Below are 14,119 nucleotides of genomic sequence, written 5' to 3' on the forward strand. Positions count from 1 at the left end.
GATGATTTAGAAAACAGGGGCAGGAGAAAAATCATTCGGATCATTGGTCTGCCTGAGGGTAAGGAAGGTGAGCGGCCTGCGGAATTTGTTGAAGATTGGCTTCCGAAATTCCTTGACTTGGAGACTGGCATGAGAGGATTGAAGTTAGAGAGGGCTCACCGGGTCTCAGCGCAGAGGTCAGGTCTGGGTCAAAGCCCTTGTCCTTTCCTGGTGCGATTCCATCATTACTGGGATAAGGAGAGAGTCATGGAAGCTTCCAGACTCCAGGGGAAGGATCCAAAAGCCCTAATTTACGAGGGGTCTAAGATCATGTTTTTTCAGGCCTTTTCAGCGGCGGTGATCCAGAAACGAAAATTGTATGATGGTGTCAAGAGAAGACTGAAGGAGCTTGGGATTCAGTACTCCCTGAGATATGCAGCAGTGCTTTGGATCACCTTAGATGGATCCATGCATCTCTTTGACACATCGGAGAAGGCAAGAGACTTTGTGGACAAACTAACCTAATTTAAACAATTGTAGTATGTATAAATATTGTTGCTTGGGTATGTGTTTATCATTCTGTAAAAGAAATGGAGGAAATCCGGTTGGAGCTTTGTTTTTCGCCTTTTTTTCCTCTATTGATAATAATTTGGTTCAAACTATGTCTGGCGGTGGTTAAGATGTACATTTTAAATTTCTAAGTTAGGACTTACCAAAGGATGGGTGGGGTATTTATTCGCCCATTTTTTTATAAAAGAATTTTTAAAATTCATATTGATATTCTATGGGGTGTTTATTCTTTTTAGCTTGTGCTTGCGATGCGGCTCTAGCTGGGAGAAGTGAAGGTGGTTGAAATGGTTAGATGCCCATTTATGGGCAGTTCGGGATGGGTAGTTGCCCCCTCCGGGCAGGGGGTGAGTTCCCCTACTCAGCGCTATTGGCGCTTTATATGTTGGTTTGTTTTCTGGTTTTTGTTGTTTTTTATTTTAATAATTTCTTATGTTTGTTAAATGTAGTGGTTTTAGTTTATGTAGTTTTTATATTTGGTGGACCATGCGACACTAAGGCTCAGCAATTTGTGGTTCGGGTTCCTCATCTCTGGAATTTAAATGTAATTGCAGAAGATTATGGCTAATGATTTGATTAAATGGTGTACCTGGAAAATCAAGGGAAGTCACTCACCAATTAAGAGGAAAAAGGTACTCTTGAGTCTTAGAAAGGAGAAGGTGGATATTGCTTTGTTACAGGAGACACATTTGGATGGCAAGGAGCATCTGAAATTACAGCAGAATGGCTTTGAACAAGTTTATTTTTCATCATTTAATACCAGAAGTAGGGGAGTGGCTTTATTGGTAAGGAAAAGTCTCTCATTTAAATTGTTGGAATGTGTTAAGGACACATATAGGAGGTTTGTAATTCTTAAAGCCTTGATAAATGGGGTAAGATATGGTATTTTAAATGTTTATTGTCCCCCAGCTCATCCTCTTAAATTCTTGGTAGATGCTTTTTCTAAACTGATAAGTCTCAAGTCTCGGCACATCATTATAGGGGGAGATTCTAACTGCCTCATGGACCCCACAGTAGACAGGTTGCCTAAAGGTCCCTCGATACCCTCTGCACAAACTAAACAGTTATTGGGTCTGTGTGGGGAATTAGGGTTGGTGGACGTCTGGAGGTGTCTCCACCCCACAGGAAGGGATTACACGTTTTTCTCCAATCCGCATAGATGTCACACGAGGATTGATTTTTTTTTCTGACCCCTGCGGTAACCCTGGATCTGGTGGCATCCTGTATGATTGGTAATATTGCCATCTCTGATCATGCTCCAGGGTACCTCATGGTTAAGACTAAGGATGTTACAGTGGATTCAAGGTACTGGTGAATGGACCCCTTTATTCAAATGGACAGCAAGTTTGTGGAGTATTTCTCTCGGGAATTTCGGGCATTCCTAGACATCAACATAGGCTCGGTTGATAGCTCATCTGTTCTTTGCCAAAGGTTATGCCAGAGGGTTAGGTATTTCATATTTCACCAGTGGGAAGCGGCAGAAGGGTGAGCAGCAATGCCTCCTTGAAGCATGGTTGAAGGCAGCCGAGAAGGCCTATTTTGACAGACCCTCATTGGTCAAACTACAGAGGATTATGGCACTGCAGTCTACACTAAATTCCATGCTCACGCAGACGGCAAAGAAGGAGCAGGCTTTTGCAAAGCAAAGGTTATACGAGCATGGTGACAAGCCAGGCAAATACTTAGCATACCTTGCCAGAAAGAGAAGTGCCCCACAAACCATTACAGCAATTAGGGAAGGGTCTGGGAACCTAACATGTGATTCTAAAAAGATTAATGTGGCGTTCCAGAGATTCTACTCTAAGTTATATCAGTCTGAGAATTGTGAGGAGGGACAGACGTTGAGTGGCCGTAGCTTTTCTATACTCTAGATCGGTTTGGTCTGGACGAAGTTTTCATAAGATGGATAAAAGTTCTCCCCAGTGTACCTCTCGCGGCGGTCATTACCAATGGGGTACGATCAAGCAATTTTAATATTTCTAGGGGCAGCCGGCAGAGCTGTCCCCTTTCACCATTACTTTTTACGTTGGTGATTGAACCATTGGCAGAGGCCATTCGTGGGGATCTCAATATATCAGCTCCAGAAGTGGGGTCAAAATTACATAAGATCTCGCTGTATGCAGATGATGTTCTAATTTTCTTGACAAATCCAGCAGTTTCAGTGCTTTGCCTGATACAATGCATTCACACGTTTGACACTTTTTCTAGGGGTTAAGATTAACTTTGCAAAATCAGAGACTATGCCTATGGGTGGTCTTACGAAAGAGTTGGCTCTTGAGAGTGACTATAGCTTCCCATTTAGTTGGTCACAGGCGGGTTTTGTGTATTTGGGCATATTCATTACTCCACTTCTGGACTGGCTGTTCAAAGCCAATTTTACTCAATTACTTGAAAACATTAAACAAGATGTCCAAAGATGGGAGGCACTTCCAGTCTCATGGCTGGGTCGGATAGTGCTTATTAAGATGAATATTCTCCCTCGTTTGCTATACCCTATACGGATGCTCCCCCTGATTTTCAATAAACAAACACTCAGGAGACTGAACAGTTGGTTCAGCTCCTTTATCTGGCACCGTAAATGGCCTCTCATTAAATTAGCCAAACTTCAGTTCCTCACAGATTGGGGGGAGTAGACCTTCCGGACATTAAAAATTACCAATTTAGCTCGCTTTTGACCTACGTAAGTGATTGGGTTAGTGGGGACCCTCTTTCAACAGATTTATCTGCCACACTAACAAGGGCTTTTATATAGCCATAACGATTGTGTTTCATGAGTCCAATATCCAGGGAGGAGGAACTGTGAATGTATGAGTGTTTTGTTTGGCTGGGCTGAGTTATTACTATTTATTTGTGTGTTGTTAGGTATTTATTTAGTTAGTTAAATAGCTAGTTAAGTTTTTTTTAAATTTTATACTTCTCTATATATGTTTATACATTTGTATAGGAGGGTGGGTTGAGAAATTATTTTTATTATTTGTGTTTAGTTTTGTACTATTTTTGTACTGTTTTGAATTGCATTGTTTTGTATTTGTTGTGATATTTAAAAATCTATTTTTTCTTAATAAAAATATATTATATTAAAGCAAAAAGAAAATTGACCTCCATTAGAACCAGATGACCATTTAACCAGATGTTTACTTTTGTTATGATTTGGATTTTGCCAAACAATTTAACTGTTCCAAACCAGCTGTTGGTGACTTTCCAGGGTGTGCACTCTCCTGGAAACCGACCTATGAGTTCTCTTACTCAATTTAGGTGTCTCGAGTCCACAATTGCAATGCTTGCCAGCCTGGATCCTGAAGAAAATTTTAACTGATTGGCCAAGGCTTGGCATTATTTTGGGGTTTTCCTATGGACTGACCTAGAGTGCCTCTATTCAGGATATGTTCTGTATGAGGCTATGCAATTTCCTTCACTGAAGTGATGTTCTACAAGCTCAGTTGGACTGGCGAGGGTGCCCACTTCCATCAGAAAATCCTGCAACTCAAATGCTCCATTTGCCACATTTTCCAATAATAAAGCCAGTTGTAGTTGCTGTTTGAAGTGCAACTGGGCTTCAACTAGTAGCTGCTTTTGCAAGGTTACATCATTAATAGCACATACCAAATGGTCTCTTAGCATTTCATTAAGGGTTAAATCAAAGTCACATGCCTCTGCCAGTCATCATAACCTAGTCAAAAATCCCTATACAGATTCCCCTATTTCTCAAATTGCTGAGTAAAATTGATAGCATCTCAGAATTAGAGACGACTTGGAGTTGTAATATTCCTTAACTAAATCCATCAACTCATGAAAGGTTTTAATATTTGGTACCTGAGAAAACTGTAGGTCCACAAGCTGACAGGAGAATTACTCATTGCTTTACATCTGCTTTAATGTCATTTGCCAGAAAAAAAATACATTCTTTCCATATACTGGGCCCATCTTCAATGGCAGGATTAAACAAATCAAGCTTCCCAAATAATGGTATGATGCCAGAAATGCTTACTGTAACTCAAAAAGAACTGTTGCGAGCAAATTTCTTCAGGACCATGCTTTACTCTTATCACCACTGAAATAACTCAAAGTCACCCTCGATTATACATCAAATGCCCCTGACACTATCCAGCTCTCAGAGTGACAGGAAGTCAAACGTTTCTCTTTTTATCTGTCAGCCAGGGCTCCCTGATTAGAACAGATTAACAGCCCCCAATCAGAGAACTCATATTCTATGATGTCCACCTAGCTGACCTCATTACAATCACTACTCAGGCATTGTTGTCGCTACTATTAACAATACCAAAGGATACCTGACCCCTTCCATCATGTACAGCTACCACACGCACACCCCTGCCGGTGTTACCACTGCCACCAAAGACAGCCAGGTACCATATCCATAGGGGTGCCAATTCTCTCTGAAGGGCTATCTATCTCCTGGTTATCCTAAAAAATCTACAAAGGGCAGACATACTCTTAGCTGATCCAAATGCACACTCTGGGCTCCATGCTACAGGGATACTAAATCTTACCTCATTGGAGGCAGCTAGTGACTTAAGTGGTCAGCTGCCTCTGTTAAATACTTGTGCAAAAGTCAGCCTGGCTCCACTCCCTCCTCCACAAAAATGGGAAGTACTATTTTAAGTGGCAGTACTTGTGATTTTGTGCTGAAAATGTGGGCCACTGTGTTTCATTACATCTAATTGGTTTTTATAACAACCTGGTAGATCCATGATCACTTTTGCTGATACCAGCTCTATACTCCACATTCTTAAAAACAAATTAAAATTACATTGCTGCAGGGGTGAGACTTGACCACTTAGTCCAGACCTCTGGATCTCTCATGTGATAACATAGTCACTTCTTTACCATTTCGCTTGTTTCATGTAATTGTATGTTTGCCAGAAGGGGAAACAAGACAAAGAAGCATGTATCTTTTCCATATGAAATGATGTATTTATTGCTTTACCAGATGAGTATTACATAATCTATAGCAGCATTATGTAGAAGCTGTACCCTTGGTTCTCCACAGAATAGTTTAATTAATGCACAACGATTTTCCCATAGCCTTGAGTGAATACTAAATGTCTATACATAAGATAAAACGAAGAACTGGATGCTGGAAATCTAAAACAAAAAGTACAAATCCCTGGAGAAATTCTTGGCAAGTCTAGCAGCATCTGTGGCAAGAACACTAATGAAGAATCACTGGACTCAAAATGTTAACTTTGCTTCCTTCCTACAGATGCTGCCAGACCTGCTGAGTTTTTTGAGCAAATCCTGTTTTGTTGCTTGCATATAAGATCTTTATTCTTTCACTTTCAAGTAAAAACTGAGAATCTGTACGCACAAGACTCATTTTAAGAGAACATGCAAACTAAATGATGTAAATTTCTCTTTGTACTTTATATATGTTCAGTTTTAATATAAACATTCTACATGGACTTTTCAGGTTGTTCGTGAGCAGATAAGCCACTGCACATTGAAACTTCGCCAGACAACAGGTCTCATGGAGTATTGCCTAGAAGTATTAAAAGATAATGATCCCAGCGGATTTCTACAGGTTTGTAGTGTGCATCTTATTACAGTTATATAATAAAAATTTCTGCAATGAATATTTGAGTGAAATTACCTTTCAGAAATGTGTTGACAAGAGAAAATGACCATTAATTTGAGAATTTATTCAGTGACATAAAGATAGTTGGGAAGCAGGTGGTGCAAAGGACACAAGGATTCTGAAGAGCGATATAGTTAGGTTAGGTGCATAGGCGATTGTTTGGCAGATGGAGTATGTTGTTGGAAAGTGTGAAAGGATGAGTAGAATAGTATGTTATTTAAACAAAAAGAGATTGAAGCACACAGAGGGATCTGAATATTCCTGTATGTAAATCTCAAATAGTTACTATGCAGGTGAAGCAAGTGAGTAGTAAGGTTAATGGAATATTGTTATTTCTTGAAATGGAATATTAATGTTGCCAGGAATGGAGCATTTCAATTATAAGGAGAGGCTGGATAGGCTGGGACTTTTTTCACTGGAGTGTAGGAAGATGAGGGGTGGCCTTATAGAGGTTTATAAAATGGTGAAGAGTATAGATAAGTGAACGATAGGTGTCTTTTCTCTTGGGTGGGGGATTTCAAGACTAGGGGAATATTTTTAAGGTGAGAGAAAAAAGATTTAAAAAAGACAGGAAGGACTTTTTTATACACAGAGAGTGTTTCAAACATGGAATTACCTTCAGAGTAAGTGGTGAATGCAGGTACAGTTACAACTTTTAAAAAGCATTTAGATAAGTAAATTAATAAGAAATGTTTGGAGGGAAATGGGTCAAATACAGGCAGATGGGACTAGTTTAATTTGGGATTATGGTTGGACCGAAGTGTCTGTTTCTGTGAAGTATGACTGTATGACTCTGTGAAGTACAAATGTTTTGCTATAGTTGTACAGGGTATTGAGAGGATCATATCTAGAGTACTGTGAACAGTTTTGGTCTCCTCATTTAAGACATGACATAAATGCACTGGAAACAATTCACTTAACTGATTCTTGGGATGAGAGTTTTGTTGTAAAGATAGGTTGGACAAAATGGGCCTGTATCCATTAGGGTTCAGAAGAATGATCTTCTTGAAACATATCCTGAAAGCCTGCTGAGGATGCTGAGGATCGTTCCTGTTGGGGGAAAGACTAGAACCAGGGAGGAGTTTTTAAAATATGCATCTTCTACTTAAGACAGAGATGATGAAATATTTGTTTCTCTCAGAGGGTTGTGAATTTGTGGAACTCTCTTTAGAGAGTGGTAGTGCAGGCTCATTGAATATTTTTAAGGCTATTAGATTCTTGGCTGACAAAGCGGTCAAAGGGTATAGGGAATAAGCAGAAAAGTAGAGTTGAAGCCACAATTGGATCAACCATGATTTTATCGAATGATGGTGCAGCCTCAATGGGCCAAATGGTCTACTTCCACTTCAGTTATTACATTTGTATTTCAAGTTTACACATGGGAACACAGAAACGTAGACCAGAATGAGTCCCATCTATTTCTCTGAGGCAGCAATCTCAAAGTAACCTTCTCATTGGAAAACAATAAGATAGAGCACATCAGAAAGCAATAAGATGGAGCACAATCTTGTAGATTTATTCATTCAGTGTTTCTTCACTTGATCACTTCTAATAAATTAGCACTTTATCTTAATACTCAATCTATTTGCAACATTTGTTGAAGAAACATGACATGACACAGCTCAAGAGAGAGAATTATTTGGACATGACTTGAAATACTAATTCTTTGTTTCGGTCAGATAGGAGAAACAGCATTGTTTTGCAGTGAATGAGTTTTGTAAACAGGCACATACAGTGCAATTATAAAGAAATAATGATTTATTTATATTAGTCATTGGTTGGGGCATAGGATATCTATCCAGTTTTGGGTGCTTTGTTCTCGAATATTAAAGGCACACAGTGATGATGAAATATAATCATTTAAATGTAAATTAATTTTAAATTGTCACTGAAAGAAAGAAATAAGATAGGAAAATTTATCTATGAGGTGACTTATTAGAATATTATCCACAGAGTGTGGTTGAACCTAGAAACCTTTTCACTTTTTTGTTTGTTCATGAAATATGGATGTCACTAACAAGGCCAACATTTATTGCCCTCCCGAATTGCCCTTGAGAAGACAGCAGTGAGTTCTTGCTGTTCATGGTGGGAGGTATACTCACAGTGCTGTTATCAAGTGAGTTTGAGGACTTTGACCCAGTGATAATGAAAGAGTGGCAGTGTCACTCCAAATTGGGATGGTGAGAGGCTTGCATGGGGACCATAAGTGGTGCTGTTGCCATGTATCTGCTGGCCTCGTCCTTCCAGGTGGTAGAGATCCCTGGTTTGGAAGGTGTTGTTGAAGGAACTCTGGTCAGCTACCACAGTGCGTCTTGTAGATGGTGCACAGTGCTGTCCCTGTGGAGAGAGTGAATGTGGGATGTGGTGGATGAGGTGCCAGTCAAGTTGGATACATTGTCCTGGTGCACTCATAGAATCATAGAATCCCTTTAGTGTGGAATCAGGCCATTCAGCCCATCAAGTCCACAATGACTCTCTGAAAAACACCCCACCCAGACCCCTCTTCTAACCCTATCCTTGTAATCCTGCATTTCCCATGGTTAATCCATCTAGCCTGTACATCCCTGGACACCATAGACAGTTTAGCATGGCCAGTCTACCTAAACCTAATATTTAGACTGTGGAAGGAAACTAGAGCACCAGGAGGAAACCCACATAGACACAGGGGAATGTGCCAACTCCACACAGATACTTGCCAGAGGGTTGAACCCAGGTCCTTGGTATTGTGAGGCAGCAGTGCTAACTACTGAGCCATTGTGCAACCCTCAAGTAAGTGGAGAGTATTCCAACTCATGGCCTTGACTTATACCTTGTAGATGGCTGTCAGGCTTTGGAGAATCAGGAGATGATTATTTGCCTCAGATCGCTTTGAAAATAAAATTAAAGCTGAGGAGGAAATAATAGAAGGCAGCAGGGTTTATTTTGCATTTCCCACCAATAAGCTGGCATAGGGAGATGGCTATCATTTTAACTTTGAGCGATGGTGTGGAACCAATTATATAAAATTAGCTGCCAACTGTATGTACCATGTCAATTTTGCTTTTCATTTAAGTCACAGGAAGAAACAAAATTGAGTACAGTCTGTTATGGGTAGTCAACTTGATATTGCTTATTCTATATCATCATCCAAAGTTTAAGGCCTTCTTCTGTGATGTAAATGCTCTTGCAATGAAAGCTTGTAACCTTCACTTACCTGCTAACCATTTGATGCATTCCCAGTTTCAAATGTATCATGTGGGAAGATTTAAGGTGAGTGGAGAGAGATTTTAAAAAGATATAGGGGCAATTTTTTTACACAGTTCATGTGTGGAATGAAATTCCTGAGGAAGTGGTGAACGTGGTTTCAACATTTGAAAGACATTTGGTAAGTATATGAATAGGAAACATTTGGAGGGATATGGGCCAGGAGCAGACAGGTGGGACTAGTTTAGTTTGAGATTATGGTTGGCATGGACTGATTGGACTGAAGGGTCTGTTTCTGTGATGTATGACTCTATGACTCCATTTCAAATGAAAGATTTAAAATTAATTCCACACTTCAAAGAATCCCCCACAGTGTGGAAACAGGCCCTTCGGCCTAACAAGTCCACACTGACCCTTCATGCGGCACCTAAGCCAGGAAAGGTTGTGTAGAAGTTTTCAAGTTGTGAGAACTAAGAAATGTTAGGCCACCAGAACTGTGAAAGGTTCATGCAAGGATCAGAAAAGAATCATCAAATTTCCTCTAAAGAAGGAAAATTAAACTGCGAAGAATCAATTAATTAAATAGTTGACATAGAGATGATTTTTTTTCTAGAATTGAGTATCTGTGAAAAGATAGTTGGGAAATTGATTGAAACTTTGTTTTGCTGTATAAATTAAGATAATTTGAAATTTGGTAATCTTGTGTTTGACCTGAGAAGTGTAAGATGAAATGCTTCAGTGATGTCTCCCATTTTACCAAGCAACTAAATTCCATGATTCTAAATTATATGTAGATTTGATTTGGGTGGACTGGGTTGGACAAGGTCAAAAGTCACACGATGCCAGATTATAGTCCAATGGATTCATTTGAAAACATTAGCTTTTGGAGCGCTGTTCCTTCATCAGGTGTTAGTGATCAACCTAGTGTTATGAGATTTTTGACACTGTAGGTTTGGAAAGATCATCCCCAAATATTAGCAATATTTTGTTTATAAATAATGTTCTTAATTATTACTGTAAATAAATTGCTCCATCCTATATCAATTCCATCTCTTAGCATTTATCTGAAATAAATTTGAATAAAAAACCTTTAAAAGTTGACGTGCATTATGTTAAATGTTGTTCTAGATTTCAGATGCTTTAATCAAGCGTGTTCAAGTGTCTCAGGAGCAGTGGGTTAAAGGAGCTTTAGAAGCCAAAATAAATCCTGAATTTGACCTGACTCTCGACAATGGCCCATTACTGCAGTCAATTCACCAACTTGATTTTATTCAAATGAAAAGTAAGTAATGATGTGTGAAGCAATAATACAATATGGCTTTAGATTGACTTTTGCAAGGGGTATTTTAGTTTATGCCAAGAACTTGACACGATACACTTAGATTTGCAAGCCATTCTGTTATCCCATACAAGGCTTGTGTTATCAGAACTGCTTACAAACTGTTTGTATTAAAGATAAAGTTGGATTTTGATGGTTCCTGTAGTCATCATATGAGCTGTAATAGTGGTATCAAGCAGACTCAACTTGGAGATAATTGCAAAACAAAAATGGAAGCATCATTTCCCTAGTACTCTATGTAAAATGTTTGGAATTATTCAGAATGTGAAGGATAAGAAATACTGTGATATTTTGGTCGTGATACAACACAGGACAAAGAAGGGCTGTTATTTCTCTACACACATTTCAAAGTGGAGAATTGGTACATCTCTATTTACATGCTTCATGTCCACTTTTGTACATGACTGAATAATGAGGTCAAATCCAGATAAAGACAGAATCATTCACATAGTATTGTAATTAGGTAACAGAGATGATAACATGTCTCTCTTCTCAGTTTTCTGGTCCTCCCTGAATGACCATCTAAAGCCATTGGGCTGCCAACGATGTTTTTGCTGTTATGCACAATAAGTTAGCTTTTGTTTCTAACAGAGTCCAAGTCCATCTTTTTAGAGAGAGCTTTATTGCAGTTAACCACACTCCATAATACTCATACCTCACTGATTGCTAGCTCTCTGTATTTACACATCACATTCACATCAACTAACCCTTCATTAGTATATGTATTACCCTGTTGCCTCATTCCATTAGGTCTCAGGCATCCCTTGAGACCATTTAGGTGATAGCATTTGCTGTTTCTAGACAGGCGAAGTGAGGAATCTCGTCTTGTCTGTTTGAAGCAGTTACTCCTGCATCCCCCTTCACTTGGCTACGTGCTTCAAGCCTACTCCAGTGGAGTTTTGAGGTGAGGTGGGTTTCCTGCACTGATGAAACACTAGAGATGATTGTAATGAACTGAATATTGTACTGCCAAATACTGGCAGTCTTTTAAAACTATGTGCCTGAGATATTTGTGCCCAATTTAGACTGACTGTAGCGAAGGAAAGCGGTATGTTGGAGTGGCAGATAAGGTCACAGGAGGCCTTCTCTATTATCAGGGACCTATTGACAGTTCTAACAGTTGTGAACTATAGCTTTTGTAAGCCATCAAGATAATTCTATTTCAGGACATTCATGTGAGCAATTTTTAATTTTAATAAGTTCTCTCTGAAACTGTTGGTAGCCATGTGCAATGTTCTAGTTGATCCTTTTGTGCTGTGGTCTAAATTCAGTCCCTTTTTGCTGATTGACACTATGTTTGATACTTTTTTTTGGTGAAATAACACTTATTTGCAGAGCCAAATGTGCAAGACATGGACTAGTCTGTGCCATTTTCAAATTCAGATTGGCGCTTCACATTCTTGCTTATGGCCTGACTTGCCTGTCCACCTCGGAAATGACTCTTTCAGGTTACTTCAACTCCATAATAATGTGACCTGTGATGGTAAATTGAAGACAAACTACCTTAATGTGGCAGATTCAATGACTAATACTTCGACTAGTCAGGTACTCAGTCACTGTTGTTTGTTCTCCAGCCAGCTTGGCTATTAATGAGACCTGAGAGTTGTGATTCTGCTTGGCTCCAGTAATTCCACAAGCCCGTTTTGTTGCAGACCATTCTTGGAACCAGCCAAAATTGTACAGATATTTGCTGGTAAACTGCAGGATTTTAAATGTTTAATATCTAGTAATATTTACATTTTTTTTAGGATTCCTGAATCTTCCCTTTTTTAATCTATGCCTATACTTTCTATGCTTGAATAAATGATGTAAGTATCTCTTGGTAGACCATTTACTGGAAATGTTGTATCAATCTGTCAGTAGCTTGTTTTGGAGACAGGATCGAGGAAACACTGCATTTTTGGAGCTGAGCGAGTGCCCTTGCTTAGTATTCATTCTGCAAGCACTACAATTAGACAAATTAATCTGTTGTGAATTTCAGTACTGTTTGTGGAATGTTGCTGTTACAAACTGATTATCTTAGTATAAAGGTAAAGTTGAAACTGAGTGTAAATTCATTGAACTACATTAATTTGCTTGATGTAATTTCAAATCTCCATATTCTAAAATATAGATTTTGTGGAATTGGGAACTAATTGCAGGTTTATTAATGTTATTGTGCAAAGACAGAGTTAGACTGAGATATGCTTAGTTCCTTCTGCAGTGCCACCTGCACCAATACTACAACTGGAGAAATGTTGTACTAATAACAACATTGCCACACTTGCATGGAAGGCACCTCCACTCAACCAGACTCAGATCGAAGGCTACATACTAGAACTTGATGATGGAAATGGTGGGCACTTTCAGGTAAAAATTTCATCTTTCACTTTGTAATGATATTTTACATCTGTGAAGGTCAACTTGATTTTCAGACTTGCCATCAATGAATGTTATATTTGAGCAGTGTTTTCTTTGAAAATGAGCAAACTTGTCCTTTTATAATGATATATAAAACAAACTGCAGATTTTATTTTTGCTTACCAATTTTCCCTTCTTTCGTCTCCTGAAGGATACTACTTGTTGGAGTATGGATGCATGGAGAAATGTACTGTTGTGTTGTTCGGTAATAATTCATCATTCATCATTCATTCGTGAATCTTTACAGAAAGAATGCCAACAGGCTATTCCTTCAAAGAATCATCATATCTGCACCTGATCCTATTTACAATCATGGGAAAATCACTGAATAGCTAGGGAGAGTCTGTTTTGTTTCTCCCTCCGTGCCTAACTCAAGGAGACCACTCAGCTGAAGTCAGAGCATGAGCTGGTGATTGAGTCTGGAATCTAGCTGGTGTGTTTGGATCAGCTGACTGCTAAGGGAGGATTTCCTCTGATTGCTGTTTAGAAATTATAAATAAGCTCTTTAAAAATACATTTGAGTTTACTAGAACAGTGCACTAGGAAAATGTTCCTCTATTTGATAGATTCACTGAGCTCTGGGCTTCATTTAGAAAATAGAGCAATAAACTTCAGACATTTTTAAACATTTAGTTCTAATTGCCTGAACATACAAAGTTTTTATTAGCTAAGACTTTTTCCCTGGGCTGATTTCCACTTTGCTTCCACACATGATAAATTCTTAATGTGACCAAATGACAGGATGTAGATTCTAGTTCTGTTCTACAAAACAGAACAAACAAGGCCTAATGACCATAATATTATCTTTGTCCTCTTTATGAAAAAAATATATTATAATGATTGTAGTTCTATGAGTAATGCTGTTAATTTGATCGTAATACTTCAGATGATGAGCTGCATCTATTTGAAAATGACCATGAATGAATGGGAATTTAGCTTTTCCAAGCATTGTCTGATAAATCAATATACTTGCAGTGGATGTCAATTTTCAATATGGATATCAGCATATTAACTCTAACAACTGTTAGTAATTACACAGATTACCTGAAAATAAACCC

The 14,119-nt window shown here is 38.7% G+C and overlaps 1 protein-coding gene across 2 annotated transcripts in view; it reads left to right on the plus strand.

The window, feature by feature from the left end:
* trim67 (tripartite motif containing 67) overlaps positions 1 to 14,119 on the plus strand; it is a 63,849-nt gene that overhangs the window by 29,989 nt on the left and 19,741 nt on the right. The window contains exons 4-6 of one of the 2 annotated variants that reach the window (XM_043680780.2): positions 5,975 to 6,085; positions 10,451 to 10,604; positions 12,853 to 13,010. In XM_043680780.2, coding sequence (XP_043536715.2) covers positions 5,975 to 6,085; positions 10,451 to 10,604; positions 12,853 to 13,010 — 423 coding nt within the window. The remainder of the gene's footprint in view (positions 1 to 5,974; positions 6,086 to 10,450; positions 10,605 to 12,852; positions 13,011 to 14,119) is intronic. The other variant, XM_043680790.2, reaches the window with a different exon arrangement.

The sequence above is a fragment of the Chiloscyllium plagiosum genome, unplaced genomic scaffold (assembly GCF_037043375.1).
Source record: "Chiloscyllium plagiosum isolate Xiang-an unplaced genomic scaffold, Cpla_swu_hap1 HiC_scaffold_3, whole genome shotgun sequence".
NCBI lineage: Eukaryota > Metazoa > Chordata > Chondrichthyes > Orectolobiformes > Hemiscylliidae > Chiloscyllium > Chiloscyllium plagiosum.